This window comes from Borostomias antarcticus (genome assembly GCF_949987555.1).
Source record: "Borostomias antarcticus genome assembly, chromosome: 5".
Taxonomy (NCBI): Eukaryota; Metazoa; Chordata; class Actinopteri; order Stomiiformes; family Stomiidae; genus Borostomias; species Borostomias antarcticus.
Genome location: NC_140238.1, coordinates 34,759,424 through 34,777,026, shown reverse-complemented (window position 1 = coordinate 34,777,026; position 17,603 = coordinate 34,759,424). Strand labels below are relative to the sequence as shown.

The 17,603-nt window shown below is 51.6% G+C and overlaps 1 protein-coding gene across 1 annotated transcript in view; it reads right to left on the bottom strand.

Annotated features, from left to right (window-relative positions):
- The window catches only part of rhbdf1a (rhomboid 5 homolog 1a), a gene marked incomplete at its 3' end in the record, with an annotated part of 54,165 nt that overhangs the window by 12,786 nt on the left and 23,776 nt on the right, over window positions 1–17,603 (bottom strand). Inside the window, exons 2-11 of the mRNA XM_084438289.1 lie at window positions 14,311–14,455; window positions 13,775–13,914; window positions 8,494–8,707; window positions 6,763–6,969; window positions 2,219–2,341; window positions 1,892–2,043; window positions 1,507–1,758; window positions 577–688; window positions 376–450; window positions 32–193 (exon numbers count right to left, since the gene is read on the bottom strand). Coding sequence (XP_084294415.1) covers window positions 32–193; window positions 376–450; window positions 577–688; window positions 1,507–1,758; window positions 1,892–2,043; window positions 2,219–2,341; window positions 6,763–6,969; window positions 8,494–8,707; window positions 13,775–13,914; window positions 14,311–14,427 — 1,554 coding nt within the window. The 5' untranslated portion in view covers window positions 14,428–14,455. The remainder of the gene's footprint in view (window positions 1–31; window positions 194–375; window positions 451–576; window positions 689–1,506; window positions 1,759–1,891; window positions 2,044–2,218; window positions 2,342–6,762; window positions 6,970–8,493; window positions 8,708–13,774; window positions 13,915–14,310; window positions 14,456–17,603) is intronic.

Sequence of the window (17,603 nt, the reverse complement as noted above, 5' to 3'; positions counted from 1 at the left end):
CGCGTGCAAGCAGTGAGGCTTAGGGACTCACAGAGCACTCCTCCTCTGATGTCTGGACACAGCCCGAGCGGTCATTGCGGACGCAGCAGGCGGAGTTGCGCTCGATGGCCCTCTTGTCCCTGATCAGGTCGTGAACCTGCTGGTCTCTCCGCATGCAGGGAGAGAACTTGGCCCCCAGGTGGATCAGATCCTCCTGATGGACAGAACAACAATGCAAATTACAACTCAGATTCTGAATATTTCATTTACGGTATCAAACTATAGGTGCTCCCATATTGCATTGGACTATAAAGTATTAATACATTATAATAACTGGTATTGAGATTGAATAATTGCTATTGACGTGATTAGTATTGAAGGCTTTTGAGAACTTACCGAACTGGGCCCAATCCAGAAGTTCTCCTGCTGTACGAACTTGACATTTTCATACACACCTTTGTTTCTTAAAACCTGAAGAAACAAGACAAGATGGCATTTCATTTCACTCCAATCACATGAAAAGGTCAAATAGTTTTCTAGTCCAACACCGTAGTGTAAATGGGGCTTCTAAGGGCACTGCAGTAAGTCAGTACTCACAGAATCAACAGTCTCATGTTGGGAGAACCCCACTGGTGCAATCCCGTAGATACACACGGCCAGGATGGTGATTAACAAGTGGACAAACGTGATCCAGTAGGTGAAGAAAGGCCTGGTGATGAGAGACAAACACAACACCGAGTCTCACATCATACTACCTCATATTACAGTCCTACTACCTCATATTACAGTCCTACTACCTCATATTACAGTCCTACTACCTCATATTACAGTCCTACTACCTCATATTACAGTCCTACTACCTCATATTACAGTCATACTACCTCATATTACAGTCCTACTACCTCATATTACAGTCATACTACCTCATATTACAGTCATTTAGCAGCCATTTTAATCCAAAGTGACTTAGACATAGGTAGTCAAGAGAACTACTAGTCGTCAGAAATCAGAACGGCCTCTCCTTTCTAAATGAGCATCTAGGAGCATAACCAGCGCTAAAACATACAGGACTAAGTGCAAACACAAACAAGTACAATAAAAACACAAACAGTAAATACAACCGGGTCAGGGGAGTACTTCTTCATGACCCTAACCCTCTAACCCTAACCTGCAGCGATTCACAACCAGTGTGGTCAGAGGAGCAGTAACTCCCCACTACTAGATACATACTGGTGTGTGGTTCATTACTGGTCTGTGGTTCAGTAACTCCCCACTACTAGATACATACTGGTCTGTGGTTCATTAACTACCTACTACTAGATATCACACTAGTCTCTGGTTCAGAAACTACCAACTACTAGATACATACTGGTCTGTGGTTCATTACTGGTCTGTGGTTCATTACTGGTCTGTGGTTCAGTAACTACATACTGCTACATCCATACTGATATACTGGTCTGATTCAGGAAGTAGTAAGGAGCCATCATGCTCACATGCAGCCGTGTTGTGTGGAGCGGTGGAACGTACCGGTGGTCGTCCATGTCCTCTATCTGTCTCTTCACGTAGCTGTCGATGCGCTTGCGATAGGTGCGGTTGGTGAGCTTGCCCACCATGCCCAGCCCATAGGGCCGCTTCTCACGGGCAAACAGCTTCTTGACGGGAACAACGATGCGCTGACCCCGCCTCTGCCCATGGACGCTCACCACCTCCTGACGCAGGGGCACCTTGGGCGGCGCGGGCGTGCCCTCCTTCACCTTGCGCCACCCGCGCTCCAGGGGTCTGGGAGGGGGGAGTAGAGGGTTAGGGTTAGGCTAACCCCATGTCACTGTGGTTATGAGCAGCAGATGGCCGCACTCTCATAAGGACGACCGCTGGACTGCAGGGTAACTGAACACAAGAGGGTGGGACCTACAGCATGAGGTGGCTCCTCTCCAGCTCCGTCTTGTCCAGGGCGCTGCCCGTCAGCTCGGTCTCATCCAGCTTACCGCCGGGCTCCGCCTCCTCGGATGGCGACTCAAACACCTCGTCCACGTATGTGGACAACTCCTCCTGCATCAGACAGTCCTGGAGGACAGAGCAGGACAGGAAGCACAGGTATGAGTGCAGCACTGATAACAAGTCCATCTGAGCCCAGGAGACTGTTCCCCCTGCAACTCTGTAGGGCTCCTCTAGGTTGTGCTGTTGTTCAATTCTGCCGCCATGGAGCCTCAGTAGGTCAGAAATGAGAAGAGGGTCTTACTCTGGCAAAGAACGAGGTGTCCAGTTCATCGGGGAAGTCGATCACATCCTCCTCCATGAAGCTGGCGGGGGTGAAGCTGCGCCTCTGGGCTCGCCGCAGGGTGTTGTCCCGTAAGGAGCGCCCCTGACACACCACACACACACACATACACCACACACACACACACACACACCACACACACAAACACACACACATACACCACACACACACACACACACACACACACACACACACACACCACACATACACCACACACACACACACACACACACACATACATCACACACACACGCACATACACACACACACACACACACCACACACACACACACAGAACACACACATCACACACACACACACACACACACACACCACACACACACACACACACAGATCAGCCACAACATTAAAACCCCCATTAGGCCTCTATTGTGTAGGTGCCTTGGTGCCGCTGAAGCAGCTGTGATGCTCTATGTGTTCTGAGCCCTGTTGGACCAGCGTTCTACAGCAGCTCTTCTGAGACTAACCCTAACCCTAACCCTAACCCTAACCTCTGAGACCAGACGGGCCTTCCATCCCCGCGGGCATCCCTGACCCTAACCCTAACCCAACAGCACAAGACCTTCCATCCATATATGACCCATATATCCCACCCCTTGAAAGGTGCCATTGTATTAAGCTAATAATCAACGCTATTCACTTCACCTGTCAGCGGTGTTGTGACTGATCGGTGAGGTTTAGAGGGTAATGACTGATCGGTGAGGGTTAGAGGATAATGACTGATCGTGTGGTTTATAGGGTAATGACTGATCGGTGTGGGTTAGAGGGTCATGACTGATCGGTGTGGGTTAGAGGCTAATGACTGATCGGTGTGGGTTAGAGGCTAATGACTGATCGGTGAGGTTTAGAGGGTAATGACTGATCGGTGTGGGTTAGAGGCTAATGACTGATCGGTGTGGGTTAGAGGCTAATGACTGATCGGTGAGGGTTAGAGGGTAATGACTGATCGGTGTGGGTTAGAGGGTAATGACTGATCGGTGTGGGTTAGAGGGTAATGACTGATCGGTGAGGTTTAGAGGGTAATGACTGATCGGTGTGGGTTAGAGGGTAATGACTGATCGGTGTGGGTTAGAGGGTAATGACTGATCGGTGAGGTTTAGAGGGTAATCACTGATCGTGTGGGTTAGAGGGTAATGACTGATCGGTGAGGGTTAGAGGATAATGACTGATCGTGTGGTTTATAGGGTAATGACTGATCGGTGAGGTTTAGAGGGTAATGACTGATCGGTGAGGTTTAGAGGGTAATGACTGATCGGTGAGGTTTAGAGGGTAATGACTGATCGGTGAGGTTTAGAGGATAATGACTGATCGGTGAGGGTTAGAGGATAATGACTGATCGTGAGGGTTAGAGGGTAATGACTGATCGGTGTGGGTTAGAGGGTAATGACTGATCGGTGAGGTTTAGAGGGTAATGACTGATCGGTGAGGTTTAGAGGGTAATGACTGATCGGTGTGGGTTAGAGGCTAATGACTGATCGGTGTGGGTTATAGGGTAATGACTGATCGGTGTGGGTTAGAGGGTAATGACTGATCGGTGTGGGTTAGAGGGTAATGACTGATCGGTGAGGTTTAGAGAGTAATGACTTATCGGTGTGGGTTAGAGGGTAATGACTGATCGGTGAGGTTTAGAGGGTAATGACTGATCGGTGAGGTTTAGAGGGTAATGACTGATCGGTGAGGTTTAGAGGGTAATGACTGATCGGTGAGGTTTAGAGGGTAATGACTGATCGGTGTGGGTTAGAGGGTAATGACTGATCGGTGAGGGTTAGAGGCTAATGACTGATCGGTGTGGGTTAGAGGCTAATGACTGATCGGTGTGGGTTAGAGGGTAATGACTGATCGGTGTGGGTTAGAGGGTAATGACTGATCGGTGAGGTTTAGAGGGTAATGACTGATCGGTGTGGGTTAGAGGGTAATGACTGATCGGTGTGGGTTAGAGGGTAATGACTGATCGGTGTGGGTTAGAGGGTAATGACTGATCGGTGAGGGTTAGAGGGTAATGACTGATCGGTGTGGGTTAGAGGGTCATGACTGATCGGTGAGGTTTAGAGGGTAATGACTGATCGGTGAGGTTTAGAGGGTAATGACTGATCGGTGAGGTTTAGAGGGTAATGACTGATCGGTGAGGTTTAGAGGGTAATGACTGATCGGTGTGGGTTAGAGGGTAATGACTGATCAGTGTGGGTTAGAGGGTAATGACTGATCGGTGAGGGTTAGAGGCTAATGACTGATCGGTGTGGGTTAGAGGCTAATGACTGATCGGTGTGGGTTAGAGGGTAATGACTGATCGGTGTGGGTTAGAGGGTAATGACTGATCGGTGTGGGTTAGAGGGTAATGACTGATCGGTGTGGGTTAGAGGGTAATGACTGATCGGTGTGGGTTAGAGGGTAATGACTGATCGGTGAGGGTTAGAGGGTAATGACTGATCGGTGAGGTTTAGAGGGTAATGACTGATCAGTGAGGTTTAGAGGGTAATGACTGTTGGTGTGGGTTAGAGGGTAATGTCTCATGCCATAAACTAACACTGTACTCTGCAAATACATAAACACTCAAAGTACATACATTCATACACTGAATGTGAAGGAATTAATAACATGTCCTTAATTTGACAACACAACATGCATATCAGCAACTAATCAGGAGTCAGGCATTGATGATGTGTATACCTTCATGTCACTCTTCAACGTGTTCACACACACGGTCACATCAGATCTTTATGTTAACCCACATAGCACGGCATACACACGGTCACATCAGGGGTCTAACCCTAACCCAACCCACATAGCATGGCACACGGAGAGGTCTCCAGCACGAAGGCACAACACTGTGAGACCGGTGTGAACGTGGCCTAATGGAGCTCGGTATTGTTCTAGAATGCTTGGTATTGTTCTAGAATGCTAGGTATTGTTCTAGAATGCGTGGGACTGATTAGCGGATGTATAACGGTCTTCAGTTAGGAAGCACAGCTGAGCGAGCAATGCTGCTTTTCCCACTCAAAGAGTCCGACTCACATGCGCCTCACCTGCTGGGTTTGATCACAGGGGCGCTGGATGGGAATGGTTTGGATCTGGGTATAACAGACAAGCAATGATCTAACAGGCATGTACTGTGCAGCCTACGTGTGATAAGCACGCCCGGCACAAACGCCAGACCAAGGCTTCTCATGTGTAAAATGTGAGCCTGAGGGAGAGACTGAGGGAGAGACTGAGGGAGAGACTGAGGGAGAGACTGAGGGAGAGACTGAGGGAGGGACTGAGGGAGGGACTGAGGGAGGGACTGAGGGAGGGACTGAGGGAGACTGAGGGAGGGACTGAGGGAGGGACTGAGGGAGGGACCGAGGGAGGGACTGAGGGAGGGACTGAGGGAGACTGAGGGAGGGACTGAGGGAGAGACTGAGGGAGAGACTGAGGTAGAGACTGAGGGAGACTGAGGGAGGGACTGAGGGAGAGACTGAGGGAGAGACTGAGGGAGACTGAGGGAGAGACTGAGGGAGGGACTGAGGGAGACTGAGGGAGAGACTGAGGGAGAGACTGAGGGAGACTGAGGGAGAGACTGAGGGAGAGACTGAGGGAGGGACTGAGGGAGAGACTGAGGGAGACTGAGGGAGAGACTGAGGGAGGGACTGAGGGAGACTGAGAAAGAGACTGAGGGAGAGACTGAGGGAGAGACTGAGGGAGAGACTGAGGGAGACTGAGGGAGAGACTGAGGGAGAGACTGAGGGAGAGACTGAGGGAGACTGAGGGAGAGACTGAGGGAGAGACTGAGGGAGAGACTGAGGGAGGGACTGAGGGAGAGACTGAGGGAGGGACTGAGGGAGAGACTGAGGTAGAGACTGAGGGAAAGACTGAGGGAGAGACTGAGGGAGAGACTGAGGGAGAGACTGAGGGAGGGACTGAGGGAGAGACTGAGGGAGATACTGAGGGAGAGACTGAGGGAGACTGAGGGAGAGACTGAGGGAGAGACTGAGGGAGACTGAGGGAGAGACTGAGGGAGGGACTGAGGGAGGGACTGAGGGAGAGACTGAGGGAGATACTGAGGGAGAGACTGAGGGAGAGACTGAGGGAGAGACTGAGGGAGAGACTGAGGGAGACTGAGGGAGAGACTGAGGGAGAGACTGAGGTAGAGACTGAGGGAGGGACTGAGGGAGAGACTGAGGGAGGGACTGAGGGAGAGACTGAGGGAGAGACTGAGGTAGAGACTGAGGGAGACTGAGAAAGAGACTGAGGGAGAGACTGAGGGAGAGACTGAGGGAGAGACTGAGGGAGACTGAGGGAGAGACTGAGGGAGAGACTGAGGGAGAGACTGAGGGAGACTGAGGGAGAGACTGAGGGAGAGACTGAGGGAGAGACTGAGGGAGAGACTGAGGGAGAGACTGAGGGAGAGACTGAGGGAGACTGAGGGAGAGACTGAGGGAGAGACTGAGGGAGAGACTGAGGGAGAGACGGTGCTTCCTGGCTTGACGGGCCCGGGCTCCTGAGCTCACCTTGACCAGAGCGGCCGCCGCCCTGAAGCTCATCTTGGCCACCGACTCCCTCTTGCGGCGGCGGGGCAGGCGGGTGAGGCCGGAGCGGGAGCTGCTGAAGGAGCAGAGCGAGGCGCCGCCGGGGGTGATGGGGGTCTGGGGGACGCTGTAGCCGTCCACCTCCTCCACCATGCGGAACGCCCGGCCGCGCGCCAGAGGGTCCACGATCTGGTGGGGGGGAGGACGGGGAGGACGGGGAGGACGGGGAGGACGGGGAGGATGGGGAGGATGGGGAGGACGGGGAGGATGGGGAGGATGGGGAGGACGGGGAGGACAAGGAGGACGGGGAGGTTGGGGAGGACGGGGAGGACGGGGAGGATGGGGAGGACGGGGAGGACAAGGAGGACGGGGAGGATGGGGAGGATGGGGAGGACAAGGAGGACGGGGAGGATGGGGAGGACGGGGAGGACGGGGAGGATGGGGAGGACAAGGAGGACGGGGAGGACGAGGAGGACGGGGAGGACAGGGAGGACGGGGAGGATGGGGAGGATGGGGAGGACAAGGAAAACGGGGAGGACGGGGAGGATGGGGAGGACGGGGAGGACAAGGAGGATGGGGAGGACGGGGAGGAAGGGGAGGACGAGGAGGATGGGGAGGACGGGGAGGACAAGGAGGACGAGGAGGACGGGGAGGACGGGGAGGACAGGGAGGACAAGGAGGATGGGGAGGATGGGGAGGACAAGGAGGACGAGGAGTCAATGTCATTTGCATTACATTACATTACCTTACAGTACATTACCTTACCTTATAGTACATTATACAGTCATTTAGCAGATGCTTTTATCCAAAGTGACTTACAATAAGTGCATTCAACGCAGGTAGTGAAGGATACTACTATTCACCAGAACTTCATAAGTGCATCTGTAAAGCATTCTAAGCAAGTGCCTAAGAGCTTAACGCGGTGCTAAAGTAAAATTGCAAGAACAGCTGAATACCAATAGCCTGGTATGATCATCCCGATCTAGCGAGCTCACTGCTTTGCTCTGCAATATCGGTCTGGCCTTCGCCCCATAGAGAGCGATTACGTGGGCGGGGGTACTTGCCTTGACAGACAAACACCTTCAGCCAATCAGCGTTCAGCAAACTTTTGCCAAATCCAGTCGGAAGAACGTCAAAAACATATTTTCCACCGAGAAACTCCGCTAGTGCATACTCTTGTTCTTGTTTAAGTGTTGTGATTACGTCTATTTCTGAAATAACTGCACTTATAGCTGCGTTTATTCTTCTAACGTTAACGTTACCACTCATTGCTTGGGGAGCCGCCATGTTTGTTTAGCGAGCGGCAGGGACACGAACCAATCAGGGGCTGCTTTCCACTGTGGTACGGAACAGCTGTTAAAACGCAGTCCCTGATTGGCCCGGTATGGTCTGGATTTTGGGATAATCGCTCTCGAGGAGGCGAAGGCCAAACCGTTCTGCATTAGTGAAACAGAATGTGAGCTTGCAAGAACCGGATGGTTGTACCAGGCTAGAATACCAATAGCTAAATACAAATGCAAAGTAAAAGTGTGATAATGTTGCCAGTGATGCTGATTAACACAGCTGTATAATGTTGCAGTGATGCTGACTAACACAGCTGGATAATGTTGCAGTGATGCTGACTAACACAGCTGGATAATGTTGCAGTGATGCTGACTAACACAGCTGGATAATGTTGCAGTGATGCTGACTAACACAGCGATGACGCGTTACCTTCTGCATGCCGAGCTGGGAGGCGGAGACGTAGAGGGGGGGCGGGGTCTCAGTGCTGGTCAGGGAGATGTTGTCCTGGCTGGACAGGTCCATCTCCCGCATCACCTGGGGCTTCAGCTTTCCGTAGCGCAGGCTGCAGTGGCGCAGGCTCTTCCTCTGCCATCTCTGCGTGGTGTCGCCGTCCTTACTGACCCCGAACCAGTCGGCCGTCCCCCTGACACCACAAACACTGTCCACTCAGTCCGCCGTCCCCCTGACACCACAAACACTGTCCACTCAGTCCGCCGTCCCCCTGACACCACAAACACTGTCCACTCAGTCCGCCGTCCCCCTGACACCACAAACACTGTCCACTCAGTCGGCCGTCCCCCTGACACCACAAACACTGTCCACTCAGTCCGCCGTCCCCCTGACACCACAAACACTGTCCACTCAGTCCACCGTCCCCCTGACACCACAAACACTGTCCACTCAGTCCGGGGGCAGACATCTCGCAGACCCACACAGTAACACACACTCACTGATCACCTAGTCCAGTCTTTCTCAAACTATGGGCCGCAGAGGAATCCCTGCTGGGCCGCGACACACACCCCAAAATAAAATAACTGTAAATTCAATGAAAATAACTGTATTCAATTCAATGCTGTTGGTCCGTTTTAGCTGTATGTTCAAAAGACTCCAATGCCGAGACAGACAACTCAGCCAACAGAGGGCCATGGATTACTGGGCCCTGGGACAAAAAAGTTTGAGAAAGGCTGACCTAGTCCACACGGCCCTGCGATCACAGAGAGGTTCACCACCAAGTATGGAACTGGTGAGAAAATGGCCTCAGAGATAAAGAGCTGGGTTAGAGTCCCTCTGAACACTGGGTCAGATAGAGTCCCTCTGAACACTGGGTCAGATAGAGTCCCTCTGAAACCTGGGTCAGATAGAGTCCCTCTGAACACTGGGTCAGATAGAGTCCCTCTGAAACCTGGGTCAGATAGAGTCCCTCTGAACACTGGGTCAGATAGAGTCCCTCTGAACACTGGGTCAGATAGAGTCCCTCTGAAACCTGGGTCAGATAGAGTCCCTCTGAAACCTGGGTCAGATAGAGTCCCTCTGAACACTGGGTCAGATAGAGTCCCTCTGAACACTGGGTCAGATAGAGTCCCTCTGAACACTGGGTCAGATAGAGTCCCTCTGAACACTGGGTCAGATAGAGTCCCTCTGAACACTGGGTCAGAAAACCTGCTTTCAGTTCATAAGGAGACGCTTCCCAGGGAAGAGCAGCAGGAAGAGAGAGGGGATTAGCCCGGACCTTTTCCAGTCCAGACACACACACACACGCACACACATACGCAGACGCACACACGCACACACACACACACACACACACACACACACACACACATGCGCACACGCACACACACACACGCAGCTTGAAACGGTAACGAACTGTGTGCCTTATTCTGAAATAACAGTTATTATGGATATACTGTATATTGTGGTCCTTATTCAACTTTTGCAAAGTTAGGATTAATCTCCTCAATCAATTCTGTAAGTGGCCTACAGTATTCTAAATATCAAATGCAATGGTTTTCCAAAGGGCCCGTTGTGTAAAATGTCCAGGAGTAACAGAGCCGGGCTCTCCCAGCAGCCCCCAGGGCAGGAAGTGGAAGTGGAAATATTTCAAAAAAGGAAGTCCTGTAGAGCTGACTCTGTCTAAACCAGCCCATTACCTGCTACTGGGCATGTCAATACCTCCCAGAAAGCCCCTAGCAAAAACAATGACCTCTGACCTGGCTAATGAGATTCCTCCTCCCTCTCAAGTGAAGATGAATCATTCTGGGATTTGGACAGATGGACTCTGGACCTGTATGGTTGTGTCTGACATAAGTGAAAAGCTGTCATTCCAGCTGTTGTCCTGTAGCCTTGGTCTGGCCTCATCGACCTCTCCTGCTATAAATGAAGGCCAGCTTGTCTGAGCACCTGGGCCTCCGCATGGGCCTGTCTGACTTCACCAGCCCCCGCTAGCCACCAAGACAGACCCTAACCCTAGCCCTGACCCTAACCCTAGCCCTGACCCTAACCCTAGCCCTGACCCTAACCCTAGCCCTAGCCCTGACCCTAACCCTGACCCTAACCCTGACCCTAACCCTAGCCCTAGCCCTGACCCTAACCCTAACCCCGCTAGCCACCAAGACAGACCCTAACCCTAGCCCTGACCCTAACCCTGACCCGCTAGCCACCAAGACAGACCCTAACCCTAGCCCTGACCCTAACCCTGACCCTAACCCTGACCCTAACCCTAGCCCTAGCCCTGACCCTAACCCTGACCCGCTAGCCACCAAGACAGACCCTAACCCTAGCCCTGACCCTAACCCTAACCCTGACCCTAACCCTGAGCACCTGGGCCTCCGCATGGGCCTGTCTGACTTCACCAGCCCCCGCTAGCCACCAAGACAGACCCTAACCCTAGCCCTGACCCTAACCCTGAGCACCTGGGCCTCCGCATGGGCCTGTCTGACTTCACCAGCCCCCGCTAGCCACCAAGACAGACCCTAACCCTAGCCCTGACCCTAACCCTAGCCCTGACCCTAACCCTGAGCACCTGCGCCTCCGCATGGGCCTGTCTGGCCCACGCTAGCCGCCAAGACAGACAATCCAACACCGCAAAGGCTGTTAGCATTGGTGCATGTTATGTCAAGAGCCAGTCAAAACCAATGATGATCCTCAAGTGAATGGACTACAAATGATGTTTGACAGATGTGTAGAGGAGTGTGTAGAGGAGTGTGTAGTCTCTAACATACCACACACTGACTCCCAGCTGGCGGCCTCCACTCTAACCACACATGCATGTGGAATGCACTCTCTTGTTTATTCCAGGAAAACAGCTCCTAGTTTGGCCCTTTGTTTAATGACTAATCTGTGGGTGACGATGGCATGAGTCACAGTGAAACCAGTCACAGCCAGGGAGAGAATGGTGAGACAACATTAGTGGGGTAGAGGACGACCACACACTTTGAACTAATACAGGACTGTTGATCCAGCAGTAGATCCTCCCCTAGTTCTACGCATGCTCATCCTGACGCCTGCTTGCGGTAACGGCTGCATGTGTGCATGTGAACATGGTCATGTGATCAGATGGTGGGCTCTCTGACCCAGACCCAGACCTGCATTGTCCGGAGGGTCCCAGCACCTGCAGTACCTGAGCAGGGTTCTGGAGAGGGAGTGGTGTTTCCTGGGGCCGCGGCGAGCAGCACGCTGACCCTTAACGGGAACCGTGCTAATCCGCTCAAAGTGAACCCTCCTGCTGCTGTGGATGGGAGGAGCAGGGGGAGGAAGAGGAGGAGGAGGAGGAGGAGGAGAGGGAGGAGGAGGAGGGGGAGGAGTAGAAGGAGGAGGAGGGGGAGGAGGACGAGAGGGAGGAGGAGGAGGAGAGGGAAGAGGAGGAGGAGGAGGAGAGGGAGGAGGAGGAGGAGAGGGAGGACAGGGCAGGAAAGAGGAGGAAAGACAGAAGAACCGGCAGTGAGAAAGGAATAGCAGCTAGAGAGTGATACAGCCAAAAGTACCAAAAGTAGTTAGTTATGCTGAAATTGTTAGGAAGACCAGTTGAGCTCATACTTTTATCATTGAGCCCATTATGAAAGTAGATGTGGCCAAACTAGATAGATAGATAGATAGATAGATAGATAGATAGATAGATAGATAGATAGATAGATAGATAGATAGATAGATAGATAGATAGATGGATAGATGGATAGATGGATAGATGGATAGATGGATGGATGGATGGATGGATGGATGGATACTGTATCCCTGGGGGATTTGTTGAACAGGCAGTTAAAGTGTATGTTATGAACACAGAGACAATCCTCTTTAGCCATGCAAAAATAAGCAGCTAGACATAAGGTCTGATTTTCAAGGAAACTGTGATCAACCCAAACCCTCAGCCACAGACACAGAATCAACCCAAACCCACAGACACAGAATCAACCCAAACCCACAGCCACAGACACAGAATCAACCCAAACCCTCAGACACAGAATCAACCCAAACCCTCAGCCACAGACACACAGCGACTGCAGGCAGGCTCAGTAATGCAGACCCTGTTCCTCAGGCCCAGTTGTGCAGTCCCAGTTCTGCAGGCTCAGTAATGCAGACCCAGTTCTGCAGGCCCAGTTGTGCAGGCCCAGTTCTGCAGGCTCAGTAATGCAAACCCAGTTCTGCAGGCCCAGTTCTGCAGGCCCAGTTGTGTCTCTGAGCTGGATCCGTTCCCCACGGCTGTCCTCACGGTGGCGGGTCACACACCCACGGCCCTCCCTCTACTCAGCCCGCTGGAGTTACTGGGAGACTAATTAGGTGGGCTAGCTTGCAGAAGCTAGCCCACCTTGTGATATTCCCACTATTTCTTTCTTTCTTTCTTTCTTTCTTTCTTTCTAGAGTACACCGTCCCTGACTGGCTATGACCAAAAGGGGCGGAGCCTCGCCACCACGCCACTATTCACACGACAGAACCCACTTTTCAGCCCATGAGTGGACTAGAGACACACAGTCGTCAATGGTGGATGCATGGAAATTGCCCGGAGGTCACCGTACTGTCCCCAACTAGCTGTGACCCAAGGGGGCGGAGCCTAACCAGCACGCCACTATCCACGCCACGGGCCCCACAACTCAGCCCCTGAGTGGGCTAGAGACACATGGTCTTTACCGGTGTGGGCGGGTAGGTGGCCCAGAGAGGGGTACACTGTCCCTGACTAGCTCTGACCTGAGGGGGCGGAGTCTCGCCACCACGCCACTGTCCACGCCATGGACCCCACAATTCAGCCCGAGTGGGCTAGAGACGCACGGTCTTCGTCGGTGGGTGCATGGAGATTGCCCGGTCCGTAGTAGTTCTAGCAGTAGCTGTTACATCCACCTCACATTTTCTCCAGGAAATGTACTTTCTAGTTATACACAATTGTCTGGTTAAATTGACACGTGACAAGTCAGACTGTGGTGGGTGATTCATCAAGCAACAGGACACACACACACACAAACTCACACACACACACACACACACACACACACACACACACACACACACACACACAACCATCTCATGCCTGTAGTTTTTCTTGCCTTGCCACGCACGGATGGGACATGCATCAAACATGCTATAACAGCCCAGAATGAAGACACTGATTTACAGATCATATCTGTATGAGGAAACAGAAAGACAATGAGCCCCCAGTATGAGCGCAGGTCATCCGGGTTAAAGGGTCTCCCTCCAGGGTTACAGGGTCTCCCCCCTCCTCACCTCTTGATGGTCTGGGTGATGGAGGTCTGGTGCTGCAGGGTAGGGCGCCGGGGGTCGACAGGGTCGCGGGGCGGGGACTGGACATGGCTGCTCTCCACGGGCATACTGATGCTGCGCAGGAAACCCTGACGCTTCACCGGCTGGACACACAAACACACACACACACACACACACACACACACACACACACACACACACACACAGAGACAGACAGACAGACAGACAGACAGACAGACACCCACACACACAGACAGACAGACAGAGACCCACACAGACAGACAGACAGACAGACGGACCCACACACACAGACAGACAGAGACCCACACAGACAGACAGACCAAACAGACAGCAGAAAACACAAAATGAAAACCACAAATTCGAGACATCTAAAAGAAGTTACAGGAAGACAGAGAAACAAAACGAAACTCGAGACTACAGCCTAGAAAAGCCATGACAATGTTCTGAGGCCCGTCGGCAGAGGGAAATGGAGAGAGATAGAGAAAGAGAGAGAGAAAGGGAGGAGGGAGACGCGGTACCTGAACGAAGGTGGGCGGCTCGTCCAGGGACACCTGAACGGTGGGAATGTCCAATTTGAGCCATGGGGGCTTCTTCCTCTGCAGGCTGCTGGTGCTCTCACAGCGAGGTTCAGCCATGCTCCCTGCCCCACCCCACGGCTGCCAGCTAAGGGAGAGAGAGAGAGAGAGAGAGAGAGAGAGAGAGAGAGAGAACAGAGAGAGAGAGGAGAGAGAGAGAGAGAGGGAGAACAGAGAGAGAGAGAGAGAGGGAGAACAGAGAGAGAACAGAGAGAGAGAGAGGGAGAACAGAGAGAGAGAGAGAGAGAGAGAGAGAGAGAGAGAGGGAGAACAGAGAGTGGGAGAGAGAACAGAGAGAGAGAACAGAGAGAGAGAGAACAGAGAGAGAGAGAGAGAGAGAACACAGAGAGAGAGAACAGAGATAGAGAGAGAGAACAGAGAGAGAGAGGGAGAACAGAGAGAACAGAGATAGAGAGAGAACAGAGAGAGAGAGAACACACAGAGAGAGAACAGAGATATAGAGAGAGAACAGAGAGAGACCAGAGGGAGAGAGAGGGAGAGAGAGAACAGAGAGAGAGAGGTAGAGAGAGAGAGAACAGAGAGAGAACAGAGAGAGAGAGAACAGAGAGAGAGAGAACACAGAGAGAGATAGAGAGAGATAGAGAGAGAGAGAGAGAGAGAGAGAGAGATTGATGGATATGATCAGGAATGACACAAATTGTGGTGGCTGCAGCTGTTGCTAGTAAATCCATCAAACATGTATAATTGCTCATCCAACAGTTCCTTGAGGAATTCCATTTTCAAGTCTATCAACATTCACATGTTCCATTTGCAGATGGTGGCTTTGAGAGTGACAATAATAGCATGCATTTCACTTCTTACACAAGAGGGAGCTAGTGAGCCGGTGTCTGTTCTAATAGCACCAGGGAACGCCAAACGGAAAGAGGTAGACTACACGACTCGTCCCCAAAAGGCAAACAACCATTTTTAATAATAAAGCAATACATATTTGTGCTGTGGGAGTGATAAGGATTTTAGTCTGACGACTAAACCATCAGAGATCACATTCAACCTCAAACTGGATCCCACCTTGTTCAATGTTTCTACTTTGTGGTTAAATGTTGTTTTGTCCTTGAGATTTGTGGAAAGAGTAAAATGACGGAGCTTTTCCAGTGCGTTTCCAGGCACCAGCATGGACAGACCCCAGGTGGTGAGTGGATCCCCTCCTTGTCACCCCAACCCTCTGATCACAGGATTCATATTATCACCTGGCCCTCATTTCAGCTGGAGCCCACACTCTCCTAACCTCCTCTCCCCCCGTGTGTCTGCTGAGTAATAATATCCTGTCGTTTTCTTCATTGCTGCATACAGCACATTTACCCTTCCAGGCAAAGCTAAAAATGTACTGTGTATTTGTCCTTCAAATGCTAGGGTGGCACGCTGGATACGCTGGGCAGAATTCTCCTCATAGAAACCATTCCAGGAGGGTGGAAACAAACCTTCACTTGGTGGGAAAAAATAAGGTGTGAAGAAATGACACCTTCCACGGACAAAAACCCTTCCACAACCCTAACCCTTCAACAACCCTAACCCTTCCACAACCCTAACCCTTCCACAACCCTAACCCTTCCACAACCCTAACCCTTCAACAACCCTAACCCCCCAACAACCCTAACCCTTCAACAACCCTAACCCTTCAACAACCCTAACCCTTCCACAACCCTAACCCTTCAACAACCCTAACCCTTCCACAACCCTTCAACAACCCTAACCCTAACCCTTCAACAACCCTAACCCTTCAACAACCCTAACCCTTCAACAACCCTAACCCTTCCACAACCCTAACCCTTCCACAACCCTAACCCTTCCACAACCCTAACCCTTCCACAACCCTAACCCTTCCACAACCCTAACCCTTCAACAACCCTAACCCTTCCACAACCCTAACCCTTCAAACAACCCTAACCTTTCAACAACCCTAACCCTTCAACAACCCTAACCCTTCAACAACCCTAACCCTTCAACAACCCTAACCCTTCAACAACCCTAACCCTTCCACAACCCTAACCCTTCCACAACCCTTCAACAACCCTAACCCTTCAACAACCCTAACCCTTCAACAACCCTAACCCTTCAACAACCCTAACCCTTCCACAACCCTAACCCTTCAACAACCCTTCAACAACCCTAACCCTTCAACAACCCTAACCCTTCCACAACCCTAACCCTTCCACAACCCTAACCCTTCCACAACCCTAACCCTTCCACAACCCTAACCCTTCCACAACCCTAACCCTTCAACAACCCTAACCCTTCCACAACCCTAACCCTTCCACAACCCTAACCCTTCCACAACCCTAACCCTTCCACAACCCTAACCCTTCCACAACCCTAACCCTTCAACAACCCTAACCCTTCCACAACCCTAACCCTTCAAACAACCCTAACCTTTCAACAACCCTAACCCTTCAACAACCCTAACCCTTCAACAACCCTAACCCTTCCACAACCCTAACCCTTCAACAACCCTTCAACAACCCTAACCCTTCAACAACCCTAACCCTTCCACAACCCTAACCCTTCCACAACCCTTCAACAACCCTAACCCTTCAACAACCCTAACCCTTCAACAACCCTAACCCTTCCACAACCCTTCAACAACCCTAACCCTTCAACAACCCTAACCCTTCAACAACCCTAACCCTTCAACAACCCTAACCCTTCCACAACCCTAACCCTTCCACAACCCTTCAACAACCCTAACCCTTCAACAACCCTAACCCTTCAACAACCCTAACCCTTCAACAACCCTAACCCTTCCACAACCCTAACCCTTCCACAACCCTTCAACAACCCTAACCCTTCAACAACCCTAACCCTTCAACAACCCTAACCCTTCCACAACCCTAACCCTTCAACAACCCTAACCCTTCAACAACCCTAACCCTTCAACAACCCTAACCCTTCCACAACCCTAACCCTTCCACAACCCTAACCCTTCCACAACCCTAACCCTTCCACAACCCTAACCCTTCCACAACCCTAACCCTTCAACAACCCTAACCCTTCCACAACCCTAACCCTTCAAACAACCCTAACCTTTCAACAACCCTAACCCTTCAACAACCCTAACCCTTCAACAACCCTAACCCTTCCACAACCCTAACCCTTCAACAACCCTTCAACAACCCTAACCCTTCAACAACCCTAACCCTTCCACAACCCTAACCCTTCCACAACCCTTCAACAACCCTAACCCTTCAACAACCCTAACCCTTCAACAACCCTAACCCTTC